Raw genomic sequence first — 24,192 nt, 5'->3', positions numbered from 1 at the left:
CTACTTTTAGATCACTGCTGGTTAAATGAACAATCTTCCTGAAAAGGTCACATACACACCAGGTAAGGAAACGAGCTTTCAGGGTATGAATGACAGATTCTACTTCGCTTTTCTCGCGCCTGGAAAAAATCTGTGATCACTCGGACGTTGGAAGTGCACCGTTAGAATAATGTCTACAAGATCTACTACTTTTTAGGGCTTAAATTTTTCTTTTTCCAGATCCATTATTGTCAACTTCGAGATGATCAGTCAGACGCTTGTCTGAACCCAAAACAGCAGTTTCAGGAGAGATTTGAGCCATGGCCCTATGTTAACCTTTCGCAATAACAATTATTATTATTTTTGGTATGAATATAATAACACGAATTGATGATAATATGCTGCTTAAAAAATTCTAAATTAAGAATTATTCACATCTGCCAAATATTTATCCTTTCATTTCTAATGATTTTGTAGCTAATATTTGAGAGCAACAGTTTATTGTTCTTTGAGATCAACAGTTTATTGTTCTAGAGGAAGTATATGAACATAACTCTTTCAGATTAACTGATGTATTTTAGTAAATAAACTCATGGCCACTATTTATAGCAAAAAAGAAAGACTCGGATTACAAATTAAAAATTCCACAAGGTAATAGGTTTTTAATCCCACAATAGAAACAAAATCTAATTGACAAAACAAAATTGGGAATTACACGAGCATTGTCTCACCCTTGTCCATGGAAGCCTCAAAAATGAAATTAGTTCACTCTTCGTCTGAGTAATTGAACTTGATGGAATGAGACTGCAAATCAATCTGTCCTCCTCTGTAACTCCCTCGCTTCTTCTTAGTTTTCTCATGTCTAAAATCCCTAGAGAAAAAGAAGCAGCTTCTTACAAAAAATAGCAAACATATTAAGATGAATAAAACATGGACGACTTGCATGTGACATGATTTTCTATTAATGAGTTATAAACAGATATTTCCACTAATATATTTCAAGTTTAAATAAAGATTGTATACAATGAGACCATTTACCTTTGAGACAACGTAGTCACAATTACTTACAACCATCCGATGTGAAATTTGATAGATTGGATGTGTCACAAAGTTCGAAAAAAAAATAATTAAAAGTTTGACCTTGGTCAATCAAATAATTGTAGCCGCCCAATTTCACATCCAATAGTCAAGATTAATATGACCACCTTGTACCAAAGGTAAATGGTCTCATTATATACTTTCCCTTAAATAATTTCTGAGTACTAATAAATTGAACATTTCCACCGACACAAGTCATAAATGAATTCTGAGACATACTTTCCTTTAACTTGCCCGAGAATCTCTTGTGCCTTCGCACCATAGCCACTGTCAGCACCATCCTGCAAATCAAATTAGGCAAAACAAGGGGGGAGAGAAAATTTTAAGTACATTGAGTAATGAAAAATAAAACCATAGAAATTCAGCGAAGGGAAAGTTCACCTTTCCCCAGTAAGAATTATCCTGCAGCCTGTCATCCACAAACTTTACCTCTTCCACTTTTACTCTCTGAAATGCCTTAAATGTTTTTGGCTGCATAAAGAAGGGATTCAATATAAAAAAACAGTGAGAGAGAGAGAGAAGGTTTACTAAAGAAAAAGAAAATGAGAGATAGATAGAGAGAGATATCCAAAAAGTATAACTGTTTCTCTCTCTGGTAATACAACAGTTTCTCAATTTACTACAATGAGGAAATACATATTATCAAACCCAAAACTGATGCACAACACAAAAACACCATCTGTGTATCTAAATGGGAATCAAGATTCTCAGTGTGTGTATGTGCATATCATCAGAGTGAGAAGCAACAACAAGTAGAGAGAAGACACCAAGATCTTGTTTTTCTTTTTTAAAATTCTGTGCAGTTTCGTTTTGAATGTTACAAAAAGCAAATGATCCACCAAGCCTCAGGTGAGAACATAATAGCCACTAAACAGGCAAGTGGACAGAACTGAACCCCTATTTGAAGCAGGGGAATTTGAAGACATTAATAGGCCACACTTCAAATTTCACCTAACATAGGACATCATTTAGCCAATTAATAGCATCAACACTTGAACTCTAATAACCAAATTGAACCCATTATTACCATAGCACCAGATACATTGGCAATGCAAGAAAGCATTTAATGATGCACAAAACTCTCGAACCAAGGGCCAGGAAATGACCATAACATACTCTCTATTAAGTAGTAAAAGCATGTCCCCAGCACAAGCATACTTCTGCGCACGAATTAAAGAAACTAACCTACCATAGGAGAATCTCCTCACACCACACCTTTCATAAAGTCTACATGAACAGGTACCTCAAAATCCAAACTTAATGAACTGTAATTGACAACATGTAAATTAGAAGACGATCACTATGAAGGACATGAAGCCCAAAAAGATAGTGTCGCCTACGAACTGATAAGGTAATGAATTTACATTCCAATGAAAGCTTGAAGAGCAAAAAGGGCAAGTGGGATGGATAGGTAATCAAAGAATTTAGAGCCACAAAATTTTAGAAGCTGGGGAGACGGCTTCTACGGATGCTAAATGATGCAACCTCCTAAACAAGATCAAAGATTATGTGAGATTGCTAATGTCACCTACCATTGAGGTCGCCTCTTTTAACATTGTACGCTAAAAGTGGTCATATATCACTCCTGTTTGACTATATCGTGCACAAAATTTGGATTTCGGTTGAAGTACTTGTCCATTGCTGACTACTCCTATAATCATTACTAGTAGATTGCAAGCACCCAAACCACCTTCCCTCCATGGGTTCAAGAGAAAAGCCTAGAACCACCGTAACTTAAATATGTAATTACATGAGAAAAACTACAGAACATAGAAATATTTGTACCTCAGCTGAACCATTGGATTCTTTCTTTGATTTTAATGCAGAATGCCCTTCATTTTCCTTCTTCATAATGCTTCCATTGTCATTCCCATCAACATTTGCTTTCCCATCACCTTTGGCAGGCAAGCTCTCCAGATCCTTGGCTTTTGGCCGTTCTTTGTAAGTCTTGACAACCTTCTCTGCCTTCTTCTTCTTAGCTTGCGCAGGTTCATCTTCCTTATCAATGCTTTCCTCAAGGCCACCTTTTCCTTTCTGTTTCCTATCTTGAGTTTCAGTGACATTTTCAACCAGAGAAGCAGCCTCTTCAGTATCTTTCCTTTTTCTCTTCTTAGAATCCTTTTTTCCTGCACGATCTATATCCTTAGAATCATGAATATTCTCATCATGAGTCAGTTTTTCTTCCTTCTGATGTTTTCTGCTAGAATTATCTGCAGTTACGAGCAAATTATCTGAGGATTTCTTATTATACTTAATTTTCATGGACTTGGATTTATTCAAATCATAAGCAGTTTCTGAATCCTCGGACATCCCTTTATCTTCCTCTTCAAATGATTCTGGATCATCAGGTTGACCACTACCATCAGGAAGATCTCCAGAAAGTGAATCATCTTTCTTCTTCTTCTTCTTCTTGTCTTTGGGTTTTGCATCCTTCTCAAATGGAGTACCATCATCAGTTTTATCAAGCTTCACCAAATCCTTATTTTTCTTTTTCTTCTTCCCTGTAGTGTTTACATGTGAGTTATCTGAAATTATCTCCTTACATTTGTCCTCAGCATCAGACTTTGATTTTTTCCTTTTTAAATCTCCAACAGCATCCAAATCCTTGGGGTCCTCCTTGTGTACCTCTCCAGATTCAGAAAGAGTTTTGCTTTTCTTTTTCTTCTTATCTTTAGATTTCTTGGGTGATCCATCCAACGATATGTTTTGACCATTAACAGTAGCCAAATCAGAGTCATCATTTTTTACCCTAAGGTTGTTATCTGGGGCTGACCTAAGGTTGTTATCTGGGGCTGACTCCAAGACTGATTGATTCCCTTTGTTTTCTGTTCTCTTCTTACTATGTGAAACTTTGTCAATGGCATCCATATTGTTTTCATCCTTGAGTTTCTTGGTAGCTACTCCCCTTCCTGAATCTGCAATTGCTGCTGTTTTGGAATTGAAGCCAACCTTGAGAATTTTACATGCAATATTAGGTAATTAAATGTTTCAAAAGCAAAATCATAAAAGAACATCCATTTTCTTCAACATTAGTTTAATTTAAATAACATGTTTTAAAGAAGTAATGTGCTTTAACAGCACTTTGTTCCATATAGATAGAACATTCTAGCTTCTCATCAAATTGTTATTTATATAGATAGGGTCTACTACAGTCCTACAAAAGGAGCGAACCGACGGGGCCGTTTTTCAAAAGAAGTAAAGTGTGTCAACAGCAATTTGTTCCATATATGCAGAACATTCTAGCTGTTAATCAGATTTTTATTTTTATTGCTAGGATCTACTACAGTATTACTGTAACCTTGACTATTTGATCTTAGTTTTAAAATTTTAAAAACAAAGAAAATTTGTCCAAACTTACCTGAATTGGTCAGATCCAATTCAAGATTTTCACTGCACAATAGCCCCAATAACAAGTCAGTGTAAAACCCAGAATTGTAAAGGAAAAGAAAAGAAAATAAGAGCAAGTATCAAATAGATGGTAGATACATGACAGAAATCTCTGAAGAAGGTAAAATAAGATGTCTAACACCACTTACCAACTTCAAAATGGATAGAGAGAAATAGAATTAAATGAATACACAACAATACAAACTTCAATGTTGATACAATTGTGAAGGGATCTACATAAAATGTAAACAAAAAATTGTTCTTGAGTTATAAAGAAGTTGCATTACTATGATATGTTTCACAGTGATGGTTAAGCAAGTGCTTTCACTGGGTCACACATAAATGCAGGATTCGTGACGATTTTATGGCTATACCTCTGACACAGCTTTAACTATCATATTGAAGAAAAACTCACTGGCAGTGAGGCACACCATCTAAATGATGGTTTCTCAAAAAAGAAAGAGGCCACAAATTGTTAAAGTTCCTTAAACATGCAATGCACAAGACTCTATCCAGTGTTGGGAAACTTGGGCAACTCCACTAGGATTCACCCTAGTCACTCAGGCTAGGCAAACTGCCAAGCCTGGAGCAATACACACTCGAACTGGCTAGTTCCCATTATTTTATTATTTATTTTGCTGGATTAGACCAAGTCTTTGGCCAAGTCCATCAGGACTAACTCAAGCCCAGGACCCTAGCAAGTCCCGACCAGGGTACCAACGGGTTGGGTCCAGCCGGACCCAGGACCAAGCCCGAAAATATGCTGTGGGACCCAAACCCTACCCAAAAATCAAAATATCTATATATTTAAATACATTTCATAAATATGTTAAATACATATGCATTATTTCAACATCATAATTATAAATATATCTATATATTTATAATTATAATATTTAAATATGACATATTAAATATTTCTTAAATATCGTAATTATTCAGGTTGAGTACATGTCGGTCTACATGGACCCGGATACGAACACTATTTTGGACCCAAACCCGACCAGCTGGGTCCAAATTTTGGACCCATACCCGGACCTGGGTCGGGTCTATCCATCAGGTCTCGAAACGGAACCGGTTCCACTGCCACCCCTAGTCATGTTTTCTTATATGAACAATATCTTTTTGCTTGATTTTCCTTTTCTTTTTCCCCTTATTTTCCGATTTGCTATCCTATCATTCTTTGCTTTTTTGAGTTTTTCTTCCTTTTTTTTTCTTTGTTGCCTATTCCTAAGTTCCCTTTTGCTCCCCCCCAAAAAACATATAAAAAAAAAGAAAAAGGAGGGGATTATTTTTGGAGAAATTGCAAGAGGGGTACTATTTTGGAAAAGTACACATAATTATTAATTAATATCATCGTCTTAATTTTTAGTGGGCATATTAGTAAAGTATTAGCTATCTTTTATTGAGCAAAGAGAAGTATAATAAAAATTATTTTAAATGGGCTAGTCATATCTCAAATTCCTACTTGCACTTATGAGGGGATAACAACTGCCTTTAAGAAAGTAATTATCTTGCGTCAACTTCATTTAAATAATTATTTTTCAGTATTTTAATACTTGATTTCTTGAAAATAATTAAATTGGTTGATTTAATACATTTTGAACTCTTAATCTCCAATAACACTAACTGAACTCTAAATTTTTATAGGGAAAATGACATACCCCCTTTCTAGTATTAATAATCCCAAATGGACCCTTGGGTCCACAAAGATCGCACGGACCTACTCCAACTTTTAACCATGGACATAAACCCCTCCTCTTAACTCATTCTCACTCCAAGTTACATATTTGACGCCTATCTTTTGACCAATACCACTATAATCTAATAGAGAAGCCAGCGCAATATGTCCTCCAGTAAGTATTGGGAAAGTAGTCATGCCGAAAAAGGGAAGATTACCGGTGAAGCCTAGTGATTTCCGGCCACCGCAAAACTCAAAAAGCGACTCTAGCAGTTTTGGCCCTTTAAGAATGGATACTCTTTTTTTGGGAGTTTTTAGCCTTTTTTTTAAGTTTTGGGAGCCTAAATTTTTTTCAGTATCTTGGATTGGTACAAACTTAAATCTCAGAAAATCACATCAAATTTTAGTGGGTTTTGGCCCATTTCAGTTCTAGATTCTCTATCACTTTTCCTCCTCCTTTTTTCTTTTAATAAACAATACTGAATTTTGGGATTTATTTGATTCTCTGTTTCTTTGTTTCTTTTTTTTTTTTTCAAAATTTGTCACCTAAAACACGGTAACAAGACTCATCCAGAGAATGAAACGGAAACTTATATAGTTCTAACATCCAATCCTCTCATGCTGAGGCTTCACTTCCATGGCTACCTAAAAATCACACTTTGAATGCCACAAAATACTTGTTTTTGCTTCACAAAATATTCTTTTACATACAAACAACTATATAAGGATGAGCCAATCAACCATTACGACCATTTGCGAACCTATTGTAATAACCATTTGCACGTTTATTCGGTATTTCCATGAGATTCTCAACTACTTGCTTCAATTATTGACAATTTCTAGCTAATTCAAAACATGGTTATCGATCTCTCCAATAACACATCCAAACCATGCATCAACAGATTACCAAGCTCTGTGCTCACACCATGGAGGCCCTGTGATTCAGCCGCTCCATTCTTGCCTCCAAAGCTTGAACTTTCCTAAACCCAAGCAAAAGTAATTTTAGGGAAAATAGGAGAGAGAGAGAGAGAGAGAGAGAAGAGGTTATATCACAAGAACCTTTTTTATTCGGACAATGGGTATTCATAAAAAAGAAACCGGGCATATTTGTCATTAAGATGGAAAGATAGGCCAACAGGGCACTCGATATCCAATACTTAAAAGTTAGAGGGGGTCCACAGGATATTTGTAGACCCAGGTGTTTATTTGGAATCACTATTATGCAGAGGGGGGTAAAGGTCTTTTACCCATTTTTATAATGTGTGAATGAACTGAAATAATGGAAAAAAGTCACTACCATTAACATGATGAGAAAAGGCAACCTAGATGTCTACCTCCAGGAATGCTGTAGATTATAATTTTCTAATAATCCATATATGAATGACATCATCATTACCTGAAAGTTTGATCACAGTTTGGAGAAATCAGGCCCGACCAACTGGCGATTCCATCGAACAAGAGGCATGTGGTGAGCAAACTATCTTGGAGAGTATCACCCCAAATGAAGAAGAAGTTTTCAAGGCAATCAGCCCCTAAGCCTCCAGTATCCTTTCGCTCCCCAATAACGAGCAACTAGACCCTTCATGGGAAGAAGAATCTCCAAGCATAAATATTGCCAAAGCCATGGTGATTTGAAGAAACGTCAAAATCCTATGGAGACAAGATGGTGCAACAAAAGGCCCCATCGAGGCAATTGCAAGCCAAGATGAGGTGGAATGATGAAATGATGAAAACCGTGCGCCAAGAGATGGTGGTGTCCCATGAGGTCGAGAATGCTCACGTAGCGCACCAAACTCCCTCTATCAGCTTCCCACCACCATGGGAAGCCATCGGAGAAGAACCACCAAAGGAATCGCTACCCCCAACTACACCTCCCTCATTGCTGGTCTCTTCTCCATCGGCCCAGGTTGTGGATGAGGAACTAGTGAATGGCATGGTAGTTGAAGCATTGAAAAGATACAATATTCCAGCAGTAGAAGGTTGAATTGCTATCGAAAACCTTATCCAGCTCATGTTGACCAAACTCCATTCCCACAAAACTACCAAAGGTTCGATTTTCCCAAATACGATGGCACTCGTCACAGCAACACATAGCTCACTTTGTTTCTGCTTGTGGAAATACTGTAAACAATGAGCATCTCTTGCTCCGACAATTTGTGGGGACTCTTACATGAGCCGCATTCAAGTGGTACTCACCATAGGTTCTATGTCATCATGGGAAAGCTTCTATGATATAGAAAGGAACGTGCAGCTTCAGGAACTTCTTGATGTAAGGCAAAGGCCACATGAGCCAGTGATCAAGTACATCAAAAGGTGGTGCAACCTGGCTATAAATTTGGCCACTCTAGTAAGCGAGCTTCAAGAAATGGACAATGCATGTCAGCACAGCAGGTCCCTCCACATTCGCCAAAATGATTGACAAAGTTGTGCGAATGGAGAACTTGCTCAAACACTATGGAAAAATATCAAAACCCTTCACAGTGGTGGAGGATGATGGTCAATTAGTAGTCACCATGCCAGACACTATGCATTCCTCGTGTCAGAACTAGCACAAGAGTTATTCCTTTGACGAAGGCATGGTCCCCGAGTTGCTTGAAGCCCTCAAATGATCGAGCTACCGAGGTCAAAGAGGCTCGAGGAAGATGGAAGGAATGACAACCATGAGTACTGCCAATATCATCATAGAATGCTTGGTCATATGACCGAAGATTGTCGCGCTAGTTGAACTTGGGGCCCAATTCCATGCAAGATGCATCATGAGCCCACGCAATGGTCCAAGCCGCACGACCTTAAACTTGCATGGCACCGGTCCAGGCTACATGACCATAACCTAATAGCACACGTCCTAGGCGCAGGACCTTAAACTGCATCGCACAACGGCCCAAGCCGCACGACCTTAAACCTGCGTGGCACCGGTCCAAGCTATATGACCCTAAACTAATAGCACACGTCCTAGTGGCATGACGTTAAACTGCATAATACACGGTCTCAAAGGCAGGACTTTAAAATTGCCTCTGTTAGGCCTTGGTGGATGACCTTAAAATACACCAATTCGACAGTCACAACAGCATGACCTTAAACATGCCTCCCCGCGGTCACAGCGGCATGACCTTAAAATTGCCTCCTTAAAAAGATGGACATGATGAAACCCCGCGAGGACGTCATGGGTAAAAGAATCAAAAGAAAAGAAAAGAAAAAGAGAAGAAATGACGGACATGGTGTGCACCCCAAAAGCCACCATGAGCAAAATATGTTCAAAAAAGGAAAAGGAAAGACAACCATACTGAAAACACACAATGGCACTAAGGGAAAAAGTGTCAAAATAGAGGGACTGTAGTGAAAACGCTTCGGGTCACTCATTTTCAAAATAAGGACGTGTTGATCCTATTCTACAGGTCATCACAAATAAAAGTGTCATGGTCTTACGTCCTCGTAGCATGACGTTCCCCCACAAAGCTAGCAATCGCAAGAGGCCCCTCATTCCTCACCTCCAACTAGATTGGGACAAGTTGGAGTGATTTCTCGTCGTCCCGATATGGCAACTGGTTCGCTGAGGCCCAACCATTGCTAGCAAGAGAACCCTCATTCCTCTTCCCATTCCTCACCTCCAAGAGGCCCCTCATTCCTCACCTCCAACGGGTCCGATAGTGTCATCCCTTTTGCAAACTTGACCTGCTACGTTTCAACGGTCGCCAGTTTGCCCATCAAGGGCACCCACTAGTCGGCCTCAAAACCAAAACGAAGTTCCTGCAACACCGGGATCAAGTCCACCAAGGACCCTCAGCTGTACAAATAAATCGACTGATGTGGGGGAACGCCCTTAAAGAAGGCACCCACTCAGAGCCAAAGAAAATTGGAAGGTACTGGATGCAATCTAGACCATCCCTTCCCTGCCAACTAAATTGGGACAAAACGCCGACTAAGGGAACCCACTAGTTGGTCCATTCGGGGGTGTTGTTGAGACAAAACGGTAAGCCCTTCCACAAGGCACCTTATCGGCACACTCTCCCAAAATAAACGGATTCCTGTGGCATTGGAAAGGAAGCCCTTAAGCAAGGCCCCCAATCAATAGAATCCACTTCGGTCATCCCTACGGGAAGAAGTGGCATGATCTCCTCCTCAAGGATTGTACTGACACCAACGATCGAGAAACAAAAAAAGTTGAGAAGCAATAAAAATGCCTTAGTAAGGATTCGAAAGATGAACTTCGACATCAAATTTTGCTCTGAATGCTACACTTCTCGCTTCTCTCGAAGAGAAGCATTCGGAGGGGCAAGTTGTTATATGTCATTTTTGACGTACTTGTATTCCCGAATCGTATAAGAAGAGAGTCAGTAACAACCTATTCCTGCCGGTACCCAAGACACCGCCAGACCACGGGAACACTGCAAAATAAGCCTAAAGGTGGGCAGCCTTAAAATGAACACTAGAATGGTCTCAAAAAGCATGAAAATATTAGTTTGGGATGCCCAAAGGACGCTCACAAAGTTTCGTTACTTCCGACAAGATTTAACATGATCAGGACGAAACTCAATTCTCAAATCCAGCTCCTGTCATGCTGAAAAGAGACTTTATAACTACATCCTTATTTTTTGAGCTTCAAAATAAAACCAGACCACCACCATCAGATCCAGAGCGTCGAAAAAAACCCAAGGACCAAATTTGGGCTCAATCGAACTTTCCATGACCATTCTGGACCCAAATTACCACAAACGGGTAGGTTTCATACTATTGCGATGTGGCCTCAGTGAACCAATTGCCACATCTGAAAACTCTGTTTTCACCCCTCAGAACGATTTTCAAGTGTTCATAGCTCGCTAATTTGGAATCGAAAAAAGCCCAAATTCGGTCACGAACTAGACCTCGACGGCCTGGTCATTTTCACATATGGCACGCATGGCGTGGCCCGAGACGAGAGAACTTCTAGAGAAAAGGTGGGCCCAAAAGCATGAATATAAGAATTTTGAAAGTGACATCTCGTACTTTGAGAGGTCATAACCCCAGATCCAGGTATCGGATCGATGCAAATATAGGTATGTTGCAACGGCATCGCGAAGTGGTACGGTTGGTATAATGTTTGCGTTCAACTAAAGGCCGGATAGCGTGAATTTCAAAGTTGATGGCAAAAGTTTCCTGGTCGCCGAATTTGGAATGTGCTCAAATGAAGATCAAATCGGACAAAACTTAGTGCAGAATGATCATGACAATGTCCTCTTCAACTCAAGATCAAAAAGAGGATTCAAAACATCATGGATCGTGCACTACATTGGCAATCAAAGGCCATGAACTTGGCCGGATTTTCACCCTTCAGGAAAAGTCCTTTTCAAGATGATCAAAGGACATCAAAATTTTCAGAACGGATCAAGCATCAATTCTACGACAATGAATCATCCCAACCATTGCCACAAGAGTCCGAAAAAGCTCCCGAAGTTTGGCAATGGTGAGAGGCCCTTCGAGGAGGGATGGTTGCGTTATTAACCCAAAAGATTTAAGGGGTATTTTGGTCATTATGTCCAAAAATGGGATTTTATATTAATGCATTTAATGCGTAATTTTCAGCAATTTAGCTTAGTTTTGAGCGTTCCACTCATGTTTGGTGGTTGCTCTATATAAACAAACTTAGGTCAATTGAAAAGGGCTGTATCATTCGTTAATGAAATTGAGGCATTAGCATGCGTCTACTTAGCTTTGCTTCTATCTCATGGATCCAATGGTGAGGAGAGAAAACTTTTAGAGAGAGAAATTGCCCCTAGCCCATACACCCTAGCCTACCTCGTGGTCCACGCGCACCAACCTTGACTCGCGGCTAACCAAACTCTCTCGTGTGCAAACAAAAAGGCTAAGGCAGCATGTCCATGTTAGGTCACATCTCAAGTCCACCCTCTCTCCTCTCTCTTCTTTCCTCTTTCTTCCTCTCTCTACATCGTCTTGCCTCATGCAACAACACAGAGCCACAGCAAATCTGCGGTCTCGTCTTTCTCTCTGCGCCTTTCTCTTTTCCCGTGTGCTATATTTCGGAGCTGCAGCACCTGCGACCCCGTCACTCTCTCTCTGCGCTTTTCTCTCTTTTGTCGCGCATTAGGACTCGAAGCCACTGAACCTGCGACCCTGTCTCTCTCTGAGCCTTTCCCTCTTTTGCCGCACGATAAGTTTAGAGACGCAGAAACTACGACCCCATCTATCGTTGTGTTCTTCTTCTCCTCCTAGCAACTCGGAACCACAATAAATCTGCGGTCCCATCATTCTCTCCTCCTTTCCTCTTCCCATCCTTTGAGTGTGACCATAGCAAATCTGTAATCTCGCTCCTCCTCTTTTCTTCTTCCCGAAGGGTAAAAATCCGACGAAATTTACAGCCTTTGATCGCCGATGTAGCGCGATCCGTGATGTTCCAAATCCTCTTTTTTATCTTGATTTGAAGAGGACATTATCATGATCATTCTGCACTAAGTTTTGTCCTATTTGATTTTCATTTGAGCACATTCCAAATCTGGGAAATCGCCGGAAATGGGATTCCGACGACTAGGACTAGGAAACTCTAATCATCTTCAACCTTGAAATTCATACTACCCGGCCTTCAGTTGAACGCAAACATTATACCAAACTGTACCCCTTCACAACGGATACGTATTTGCAACGATCCAATACCCGGATCTTGGGTTATGACCTCTCGAAATACGAGATGTCCTCTTTCAAAATTTTGATTTTCATGCTTTTGTGCCCGCCTTGTCTCTAGAAGTTCTCTCGTCTCAACCCACGCCATGACTCATGCTATATGTCAAAATGACTGGGTCGTCGAGGTCTAATTCGTGACCAAATTTGAGCTTGTTTTAATTCCAAACGAGCGAACTGTGAGCACTTGAAAATCACCCCGATGGGTGAAAACACAGTTTTCAGATATGGCGACTGGTTCACTGAGGCCACATCGCAATAGTATGAAACCTACCTATTTGTGGAAAATTGGGCCCAGAATGATCCTCCAAGGTCCGATTAAGCCCAAATTTGGTCCTTGAGGGTTTTTCGACGGTCCGGATCAAATGGCGGTGGTTTGGTATTGTTTTGAAACCCAGAAAATAGGGTTGTAGTTATAAGGTCTCTTTTCAGCATGATAGGAGCTAGATTTGAAAATTGAGTTTCACCCTGATCATATCAAATCTCATCGGAATGTAACGAAACTTTGTTAGCATCCTTTGAGCATCTTAAAGTACCATTTTCATGCTTTTTGAAGCCATTCTAGTGTTCTTTTCAAGGTTGCCCACTTTTAGGCTTATTTTGCAATGTTCCTTTAGTCTGGTGGCATCTTGGGTACCGACAGGACCAAGTTGCTATTGGCTCTCTCCTTATGCGACTCGAGAATACAAGTACGTCAAAAATGACATATAACAATTATACTCCTGTCAAATTAGAAAGTAGTCAAAATAATAGTCCCACAGTTACATGAAATACATGGAATAGCTCAACTTATGGGAATTAAGGCTATTTAATTCACACAACTAAATAATAAATATGTGCCCATGCTCGTTAACCATTTTCAACTTGGAGACAAGAAGTCAACTGATAAATCCATGGCATATGGACAGCTAGTTGTCAGTTTTTGGTACTCAAGGATCCCAAACTATAACACTATGTTTTACTTTTTCTAAAAACAAAAGCAAAGACATACCATGTGATTAGTCCATATATGGATAGCCAGTAGAAGGCGCATAAGGCCTACTCCTCTCCTTCAAAGGGAAAAAGAGAAAAAAAAAACTACTTTTCTTCTTCACTACTCCAACTTAACTTACAATTTGATCCTATAAGACTGATTAAGGGACTCTACAAAGTTCTGACAAAAGAATCCTGCAGGAAAACTTAGAGAAGTCTTATAGATCTCTCCACCAAAAGGGGCATACATAAAGGAAAGACATATGTTGGATGGTGCTTTGGTAGTACACAAGTGCTTGAAGTATAGACATAAAGTGAAAGAACCAGACCTTGTTTGTAAGTTGGATATCAAAAAAGTGTATGACCATGTAAATTGAAAATTCTTCACTAAATGATGTGCAAAATGGGTTTTGGGCCAAAGTGGTTCTCCAGAATAATGTGCTTCGGATCATCAGCAACAACTCAGTGCTAATAAATTTATCTTAAAAAAAAAACAACTCTCTTTAAAAAAGCTCGGTGCTAATAAATGGCTTCTTCCCATGGCTTTTATTGAGTTCTAGAGGTTAAAGGCAAGGAAACCCACTGCCGTTGTTCCTCTTTCTGATAGTGACTGATGCCTCAAGTAGAATGTTGGAAGGTCTATACTAAGTGGGTGTACCGAAGGGATTCACAATGGTTAGGAATGGACCACGTCGATCATTTATCTCTACCTAAGTATGTAGATAATATGTTAGACTTCTGTAAACTATCCATTTGGTAAATTGATGGTCTGTGATTGCTCATCAAATGCTTCGAGGAGGTTTCAAGTATGAAGATATAGCATCGACAAGTTCATCCAAATTATTCAAAAAGATTTAGCATCACCACGATAAAACTAATGAAGATCAATGTTAGAAAAAAAAAACCAAAAAGAAAAAAAGTACGCGAGTTTGAAATAAAAAATTGTATCTTGACTGAGATTGTCTTCTTGTTGCGTTAATCTGAGAGCCCGACTATCCTTAGTCTTGATCCTAAAGAGAGTGAGCCCACTCCGGCGAGGCAATGCTCAGGGTCACTATTGGGGCAGATTGCATCACATCCAGCAGGCCTTTTTTTTTTTTTTGATAATTGTTAACTTGGAATTAAAAAGGTCGAGGAACAATACATAGTACATAAGGTGCAAGTTGGGCTCTAAGCTAAACTCAACCTAAAAAACGTGGTCCCTGAGGGAAGGACCAAGAGCAATCCGGTCACAAGTTGGACTTTACATTAAGTAGTTAACATGGTGGGGCATATAGAACTGCCCAAGTACAAAAGCAGATTAGCGAGATTAGCGAGCTGCTCCTTTAGCGAGTGCGTCTGCGACTGCGTTTGAGGTCCTTCCGGTATGCTGCCATGTGACTAACAGGTCCTTGCATAAATGGTTAATCTCATCAAAAATGTGACTCAAGTACCATGGTGGGTCGCTTTTCCCAGATCCCCAGGTTATGATGTTCTTTGCGTCTCCCTCTACGAGTAGGATTCTATCCCACGTGGGGTTAAAACGTTTGATTCCATTTAGATGGGCCAAAGTTTCTGTTGTTTGTGAGTCTTTCGTTCCTATGAACTCCGAGAAGGAAAGGAGGATGGTACCTTCAGAGTTTCTAAACACTCCTCCAATTCGCCAAGGTTACCTAACGAGCACCCATCAAAGTTGCGTTTAATTTGCCCTTCTAGGGGAGGGCTCCATCTGGGATTGAATTAACTTTTATGATGGGTGAGGACTAGTAGATTACTCCATTCTTGTGTAAAGGAAGATGCCGAGATTCACATAAACACCCAGCTGACCTTTAAGTCTTGAGTAAATATCTCAAGCGTCTTGATGGGATTCTTTCACATCTATTCCTCATAGCAATCACCCATGTAAGAAGGGTCCAAAAAGGTGGTTTTGCCATTCTATCTCTTATCTTTATTAATTAAAAAAAAAAAAAAGAAGAAGTCCCAAAAGACTGACTCTAAGCAAAGGCTGACTCTAAAAAAAAAAAACAAAAACAAAGACACCAAAGCAGACTTTGAACAAAGACACACAAAAGACAGACTCTATTTTGGGATTTTTAGATAATAAAGAAATAAAGACAAACCCTCAAAGAAACACAGAGAGAGAGTGAAAACAAAAAAACAAAAACAAAGACACCAAAACTAACTCTGAGCAAAGACACAAAAGACTGACTCTGTTTTGGGAGTTTTTGATAATAAAGAAATGAAGACAAACCCTCAAAGAAACACAAAGAGAGAGTGCGGGACAGGCAGAAGCACACTTGACTAATTTTATTTATTTTTTATATTAAGAGGGAGAGATAGACAGAGAAATAAATGAGAAAGGCAAGCCATTTTGTGACTTCTTGGATGAAATATCAAGGGTAGATAGAGTTTCTCTTCTTCTTTCTTTTTCCTTTTTTTTTTATAAATAGAGAGAAGAGACGGGAAGGGGAGAGAGGACAAAACCACTCTATCGGACCCCTCCTACACAGGTCATTTCTACTAGGAAGAGATGAGAAAGAATCCTCTCAGGATGCCTGGGAGACATACTCAGACTTACAGGCCTACTGGGTGTGACTCACTCTGAACAGTACCTCACCAATAGACACCCTGAACAGTACCTCAATAGCCACCCTAAACAGTACCTCACCACAATGGACTCACTCCTTTTAGAGGCAAGCCAAGGATAGTCGGGCTCTCGGATTAACACACCAAGAAGACGATCTCAATCAAGAGCTAATTTTTTATTTCAAACCCGTTTGCTTCATTCAATTGGTAAGGGATACAATTCATAGGCCTCGAGAAGGAATCTTTGTTCCTCTTTTACCTTAAATCGAATAATGAAAAGATACATCAAATCCTACTTTACATCATATCAAAGGAAAAGTAATCAAACAGTAACATTTTTGCGTCACTTCAAAAACAAAGCAAAAATGATACATCTCTTCAAGAAAAAGTAAATGAATAGTATTACTATTCATGAATAGTGTCTGACATTCAAAAAATAAATGAATAGTAAACAAATAGTTTTTACGATTCAAAAAGTGAATGAATAGTGAAAAACGATGAATAATAGAATTATGCAAAAAGTAAAAGTCACTTCAATGCTTTATATATTCTTCGAATGGACAAGTGTCTTCTTAGTCTTCTTTGAGGATATACACATTTTCTTCTTTGAAGGCCTCCTCAAGTTCTTCTGTTCCAATTATGCTCCAAACCATCAAGATTACTTTATCTGAAAAATTGCCCTGATCTGCTCTGGTTGGGCATTGAGATGGCTATGTGACTATCATGTCTGCAAGCATATCAGGGTTTTCTAGGAGCAGAATTATTATTTCTTTGATAACATTTATAGGGCTTAAACTAAACACACACTTAAATTATTTTTAAAGAAACTGACATCAATTCTCTCCATGTTTCTGCAAAGCACATATGAGAGAGTCAACAAGCAAACTGACTAAGAGCCTAGGAACAACCTACAGCTCAGATACCAAAAGAGAAAGCAAGTTCTCAAGGAAGACAGTTGTGCAGAAGAATCCCTTTGAAAACGATTGAAATACACAAAGAATTGAAGTGACTTTTGCTTTTTACATAATTCTATTATTCGCTTTTCACTATTCATTCACTTTTTGAATAGTAAAACTTATTCATTCACTATTCATTTACTTTTTGAATAGTAGATACTATTCATTTACTTTTTCTTGAGGAGATGTAAAGTTTTATCATTCCTTAATTTTTACTATTTGCTTTTTTGAAATGATGTAAAGGTATTACTGTTCATTTACTTTTCCTTTGATATTCTTTTGATAGGATGTAAAGTAGGATTTGATGTATCTTTTTCTTTATTTGATTTGATGTAAATGAGAAGCAAAGATACCATACTGAGGCCTATAAATTATATCCCTTGCCAATTGAATAAAGAAAGAGAGTATGAAATCAAAAATTGTCTCTTGATTGAGATCGTCTTCTTGGTACATTAATCCGAGAGCCCGACCATCCTTAGTCCTGTTCCTAAAGGGAGTGAGTCTATTGCAGCAAGGTACCGATCATGGTCGCTATTGAGATAGATTGTATCACACCCAACAGGATAAGTTTGAGTAAGTCTCCCAAGCATCCAGATAGGTTTCTTTCTCAAGTCTCCCAAGCTTCCAGATAGGATTCTTTCTCATTTGTTCCTCATAGAAATCACCCGTGTAGGAGGGGTCCAAGAAGGTGGTTTTGTCCTCTCATCTCCTTCCCGTCTCTTCTCTCTATTTATTATATAAAAAAAAAGTGTCATATGGAGCCTAGGTGGCCAATGAAGGACTGGCCATCTAGGAGTAATACAGATGCCTAACTGGGCACCTCGGTTTTTGAGGTGCCGCAAACACACATACATGCATATATGTGCACTCCAAATGCAAATATATGCATACATATGTATAATGTTTTGCATATATCTGAAGAATTGTATCCTAAACAAAAATTACTTTTACACATATACTTGCAAGAAGGATGAAGAATCAATGGCCCACCTGCACTGCTAGGTGGCTAAAAAAGTATGGGAATCGCACCTTAAATTCTTTGGATTTGAGTGGGTCGTGCCACCCACTGTTAAAGCATTATTCCATAAATATTACACCCACCTATCCTTGTTAGGATGGATACTATAGAAATTAACTACAAACAAAGTTCAGAAAATCGAACAGGAATGGTTAACCGGACATGGGGCCGAGAGCGGTTAGAACTAGAAACGGATTAACTGGGCGGTTAACCAAACTAACCGGTCTCGTAGATTTTATTTTTTTTAAAATGGGTCAAAAACTCCCAAAAATATATAAACAAAAAAAAAAAAAAATAGAAAAACTTACACTATCTTATTACCTACATTTATCCAACAAAAAAAATTGAAACAATTTTTTATATAAATTAATATATGAATACTATGGAGATATAAAAACAATTTATAATTTGACATTAATTACAAAATTTATTTTCCTATTTGAAGAATGTCTTCAATAATCATATGATAAAAAGCAACCACTATTTGAAGCATGCAATCAACAATAGGAAAAATCACTTAAAGAAACATAATTAAAAAAATTGAGGAAAAAAATAAGAACCACGCAATTATTTTTTTTGTTAGAAAAAATATAATATTAAAAAAAGAAGAATCGATTTTTTTCATATTCATCAAAAAATATTTTTTTTATCAAAAAATATAATTTTATTAAGCAAAATAGAAAAACGCTTCCCATATTCATCAAAAATAATAATTTTCTTAAGTAATTTAATTTTTTTTTCAAAAACCTCTAAAATTGAGCAACATTTCAAGCAAGAAACGACCCTCAATGTTCAGATAATTGAACAAATCAACACAAAAGCCTTGTAAAGGCTTCGATCATCTTTCAAACGCACCAAATATCATATAAAAATATTTGGTATTTTTATTTAATTTAAAAAATCATGGAAAATTCAGATCTATGAAACTTTCATGACATTGAGCAAGAAAAAAAATTCATATAAAAAAATTTACTCAATCATAAATAAACATACCTATTTGATATGACAGATGAAGCCTTGATGATCAAACTCCACAAATCAATTTGATAAAAAAGGACCAATAAATTGATCCACAATCTATTTTTTTGGATTGAACACAGGTTCTTCAAGCAGCAGCTTTTCGGGCCAAATCAACCCCCAATCTCTTGTTTTTTGAACAAATTGAAACAGGGATGTGGTAATTGATTCAATTATGATTCAAAACCCTCAAATTTCATCAAGAACCATTAGCTATTGAAGATGATATTGACGAAACGGCAGATCGAACCCTATTTCTTCGAGTAGCAACTTTTCAAGCCAAAACCAATCCCCAATTTCTTGTTGTTTGAACAAATTGAAACAAGGATATGATAAATGCTTCGATTATGATTCAAAACCCTAAAATTTCATCAAGAACTATTTGCTATTGAAGATGATATTGACGAAATGGCAGAAATTCAAAAGGCGTGAAAATCCGCCACTTCAATCCACAAGAACTATTAATTTTTTGACCTTTGATACGAATATCCTTGTTTTATAGGCATCCAATAATGTTTTACAGTAATCAAGCACCAAAAATGCCAAAAAATGGCAAGGAAATCGAATCCAAAAAGCTGGAAAAGTGGATTCATGGGTGCTGCAACAAACAACGGCCTCCTTCTAAAATAATGCACATTATTTCAACCTAACCTTTATTTTTCTAAAAACGTCATTATATCGGCTACTTGGTTTAGTTAGCAGAAAAAATTGCCTGTTGGACAAAAATACGGCCAGTTCTACCCCAAACCGGCCGGTTTTGGGCCGGACATTTTATGGGGGTGTAGCCTAGGACACTAGAACCCATTGTTCGCAAAATTGCTCGATCTAACCGCTAACCGCCAGATTAGATCGGAACCGGCCAGTTCCGGTTTTGGGTGGTTAGGGTGATCAACCGGTATTTAAAACAAAAAATCAAAAAAATGTATAAAAATTCTCAAAAATAAGGAATTTGATTTGTAATGCATGTTTAAATATTCTTTACATTATGGTAAAGATTAAAAATTGTTTTGATCATTAATACTCACTTTTATATTTTACCATCTTTTTTAGAAAAATAGCACTTGGAAATTATAAAATAGGTTAAAACCCATTTTTTTCATTAATTTTCAACTTCATTTGAATGTGTTTTGTTTTAATCATTCTTTATATTTTAGTAGATTTTTTTTTTGTTTTTTGTTTTTTTTTTCAACACTTTTATGACCGCCCAGTACTTACCCACTTAGAACGGTTGAATCGGCTGGTTTACCAGTTAGGCCAGTTAAACCCCTTCTAAGCCCATGTTCAGTTAACTGTTCCAGTTAGATTTTGTGAACACTGCTAAAACCACAAAACCGACCCTAGCTGGACTTAGAACCCTAGCGGTTGCGAGCTTAACTGGCAGGTTCCAATTTTCACTGGCAGGTTCCAATTTTCACTGGCTGGTGTTTTTAACATTGACTCCAACAGCCACATTATGGTCCATATGGTTTAAAAGACAAGGAATGACTTTCCATGGAAGATAAACAATGACTTCCTCCCTACAAACCAAAAGCATTGAAATTGGCAGCTTCATGGGCTGGTCAATTTAGCAACCAGTGGAAGTTCATTATTGAGGAGGTGGGGAAAAGGCAAGACCAATAGGTCTGCAGTATGGCGGCCACCACAACCAGGCAGTGTAAATGTAAACTATGATAGTAGTTCCATAAGAACATTAGGAAAGGCAGGAGTAGGAGTTGTGAGAAAGCGTAGAGGAGAGATCATTCTTTCCTTCTCAGGGACCCTTGAAACTATGCCATGCAAATGACCCAAAGGCACATGCTTTATTGAAAAGTCAGTGAAACCTGAATCCACTGTGGACGACCATTTTAGTTAACAACATCTAGAGAATGTAAACACACGGGATGGTAAGAAAGCAGATATCCGCTTGGGATGACAGACATCTTCAAAGAGATTTTTCGCCTATGTTACTATGAGACTACGAACTTTAAGCACGCCCAGAGAGAGTTCAATGATCTAGCCGATTCATTGGCCAAGGGAGGAAGCTCTCGCCCACATCTTACAATCACTAAGTCATGCAGCTATCAACTAACCAATTTTGAATTAGCTTGATATAGTTATAAAGACACAATGCTTGTAATTCAGCAATGCATATAATGCCGCATATTTTAATAAAATTAAGATATTAAAAGAAAATACAATTGATCAAACTCAGTTTGCCGGGAGCTCATTCAGAAACATAGAATTCTACCACTACCTACTATGATTATAAGAACCTCACTTTCTTGATAGAAAAGCGGAAGGCAAGAGCTAGTTTCCAGATGAAAACAGAGAAGAAATACTTGGCCAAGTCCTATTAATGCAGTCCCAAACCTAGTGGAATAATCATAAACCTATATAAGAATCATAATTTGCTAGCAATGAAGTAGAAATATGACGAGTGAGTAGCACTTTTCCAATTCAAAGAAGCAGATACAGATTAGGTGAACATGATAAATGGAAGAAGCGCATCATATGTATACCATATTGTCTCTAAATACTTGAAGTACATGTCCTCCAGGTCCAATGCGTGCTTCTTATCATCTACCTGGAATCAGGTGCTAATCATTAATTTGCATTAACAAGGAGATTTTCCGGAAAAAAAAATTAAACAAATCAAAGATCCTTGTGCAATTTTATAAAAAGGTGAACAACCCTCTAAAGTTGTCAATATGCATATGAAGGAAAATTGGGAGATATTGAGAGATGGATAGTGCAAAAAATAGAGAAACAGAGAACTTCAACCAAAAATATATGAGTTTGGAGGGGAAGGTCTCCAAATTATAAAACTTCAAGAGAGAGAGAGAGAGAGAGAGAGAGAGAGAGAGAGAGTTGAGTAAAGAGACAATGAGTGAGAAAAATCTAAGAACCAACACCAATGAAAACCTCAAACCTTAAGCAATATAACAAACTCGGTCCACGAAAAAACAAAAACTTCAAAAAGCAAGTACACCAGAATACAGCAGAGAGAAGTCAAAATACTTCTCCATTAACCATATGATCATTCGCGAGAGAGAGAGAGCATCGTGTTTGTTTACCAGTAACTACCGGAGAGAGATAGACAAAGAGAGAGAGAGACAGAGTGGCCTTTGCGTAGCTGCTCGAGCTAAAGAGAGAAAGACTGAGTTTTTGTTTGTAAATACACGCATAGAGAGAGAGATTAGAGTTTGTTTCTCTCTTCTGCAACTAACCTCGCACTGAGACTCCGATCGAAATGCAGCGAGCGTCTTAGAGAATCCATGTTTCTTCAAATACAAAGCTATCATCTGCCGCAGGCCCTTCTGGTTCGAATCTAGGGTTTTCTGACCCCCCTCCATCGATGAAGGTGCCGTTCCGTCTCCTAGGGAACCATTCCCAATCGAAGCCCTAGAACTGGCCTTCTGATTGAGCTTATTGAGCATGATTTTCCTGGGTAGAAATGCTAAAGTCGAGGGTTTTAGGGTTTGAGAATGGCATGATATCCTCCCCTCGCCCAGCATGAAAGGCCCCCAAATCCACGAACGAGAGATAAGGGTGAAATAAACGGGCCGCCCATGCTAAGACCTGATGGTGGAGACAGAAAGACCTTTGCACACCTTATCTTTGTCTCAAATGACAAATTTAAATTTGGGAAGTATATGAAGCCAAAAGATATTATACTCCCGTGGGTGTATACTGTCCATCACTCCCTCGGGTAAAAACCGATGCGAGATCAATTTTGGGAGGTGACCTCTTCAACCTGTATTAATCCTGATAGTAAAATAATAATATATAAGAGATTTTTTACTTTTAATATAAGAAGATCACGACTTTTTTTTTATTATATTTTAATTTGGATGGTTTTAAATATGTCATTAATTAAACTCAAACATAAATAAAACTTTGGAAACTTTATGACACACCCCAAAGCCCTTAAATTCAATATGTAAAGGCTATGAGTGATTGTGAACCCCATGTAATAATGGTAAATAGTCTTATAGTATACAATTCCATTAAAAAAAATTCCCAAACTACACTTTTAATAAATTCTCATAAGTCAGCTCATCTGACTAAATGTACCTTGCTCACACTCACACGAGAGCATAGTGTACAAATTCTAATTTTGAGAGTTATTGAAAACAAGTGATCATAAATTGGATTCAGGGTTTTAAAACCCATAACGGTGGGCTATGCGCTCCCCATGCATCTGTGTCGGATTGGCAAATTGTTGATCCAGATCAATCCGATTCGATGATCCATATAAATATTGAAAAAAAAAAAAAAAAGGTTTATGTTGGAGTTTAGAGGAAACATAGGAAATTATAAAATAAAAACTTAAACAGATAAACAAAATACAAAGGCAGTGTTTTAGGGGTAAACCAAGTTGGTATCGATTGAACTAATTCAATCCTAGCCGATTCTTAGTCTGGATCGAAGATCCAAGTCGAGAATCATTGGGTGTTAAAAGATTGATTGGACTAGTTGAAAATGCACAAACAATTAAATAATTGATAAACCATACGTGCTTTGATGATTTTTTTTCAAAACCAGTGTTGAAAAACCCAAAGGAAATTTGTTTTATGCAGGTTGGACCGCATTTCTACATATACAGTCTAGAAAGTGTAAAGCATCCATCTTAAAGATGGATGCAAGTAGGTGTTCCATCTAAAAACAATGGAAACTACATGTCCAAAAGTTTTCTTACTATAAATATTATTTTTTATTTTTAAAATTTATTAATTTTTTAATATTCATGATCTCCATGTTAGAATTTATTGATTTTTTCACATTCACGATCTCCATGTTAGAGATTACATGTTCTCAAAAAACAACTCTTAAAATCCATCTAAAAAATAGATTTATTAAGAGGCCCGCAT

General features: G+C 38.0%; 1 protein-coding gene across 4 annotated transcripts; it reads right to left on the bottom strand.

Moving 5' to 3' along the window:
- Positions 1-554: 554 nt before the first annotated feature.
- Positions 555-22,866, bottom strand: LOC18427184 (nucleolar/coiled-body phosphoprotein). 4 transcript variants are annotated; one of them, XM_088857405.1, is made up of 7 exons: positions 22,549-22,866; positions 21,841-21,905; positions 4,436-4,467; positions 2,863-4,026; positions 1,459-1,548; positions 1,297-1,358; positions 555-850 (listed from the first exon to the last, which is right to left on the bottom strand). In XM_088857405.1, the coding sequence occupies exons 4-7, from the start codon at positions 3,943-3,945 to the stop codon at positions 745-747; spliced, it is 1,341 nt and encodes a 446-aa protein (XP_088713531.1). In that variant the 5' UTR covers positions 3,946-4,026; positions 4,436-4,467; positions 21,841-21,905; positions 22,549-22,866; the 3' UTR covers positions 555-744. The 4 variants fall into 4 exon arrangements, with proteins under 4 accessions (XP_088713531.1, XP_006836304.2, XP_011620761.1 ...); XM_006836241.4 differs by having other exon boundaries at positions 2,863-4,004; XM_011622459.3 differs by having other exon boundaries at positions 2,863-4,001.
- Positions 22,867-24,192: the final 1,326 nt, after the last annotated feature.

This window comes from Amborella trichopoda, chromosome 2 (assembly GCF_054954075.1).
Source record: "Amborella trichopoda isolate Santa Cruz 75 chromosome 2, AtrichopodaSantaCruz75HAP2 v2.0, whole genome shotgun sequence".
Taxonomy (NCBI): Eukaryota; Viridiplantae; Streptophyta; class Magnoliopsida; order Amborellales; family Amborellaceae; genus Amborella; species Amborella trichopoda.
This window is presented reverse-complemented; position numbering and strand designations above follow the sequence as displayed.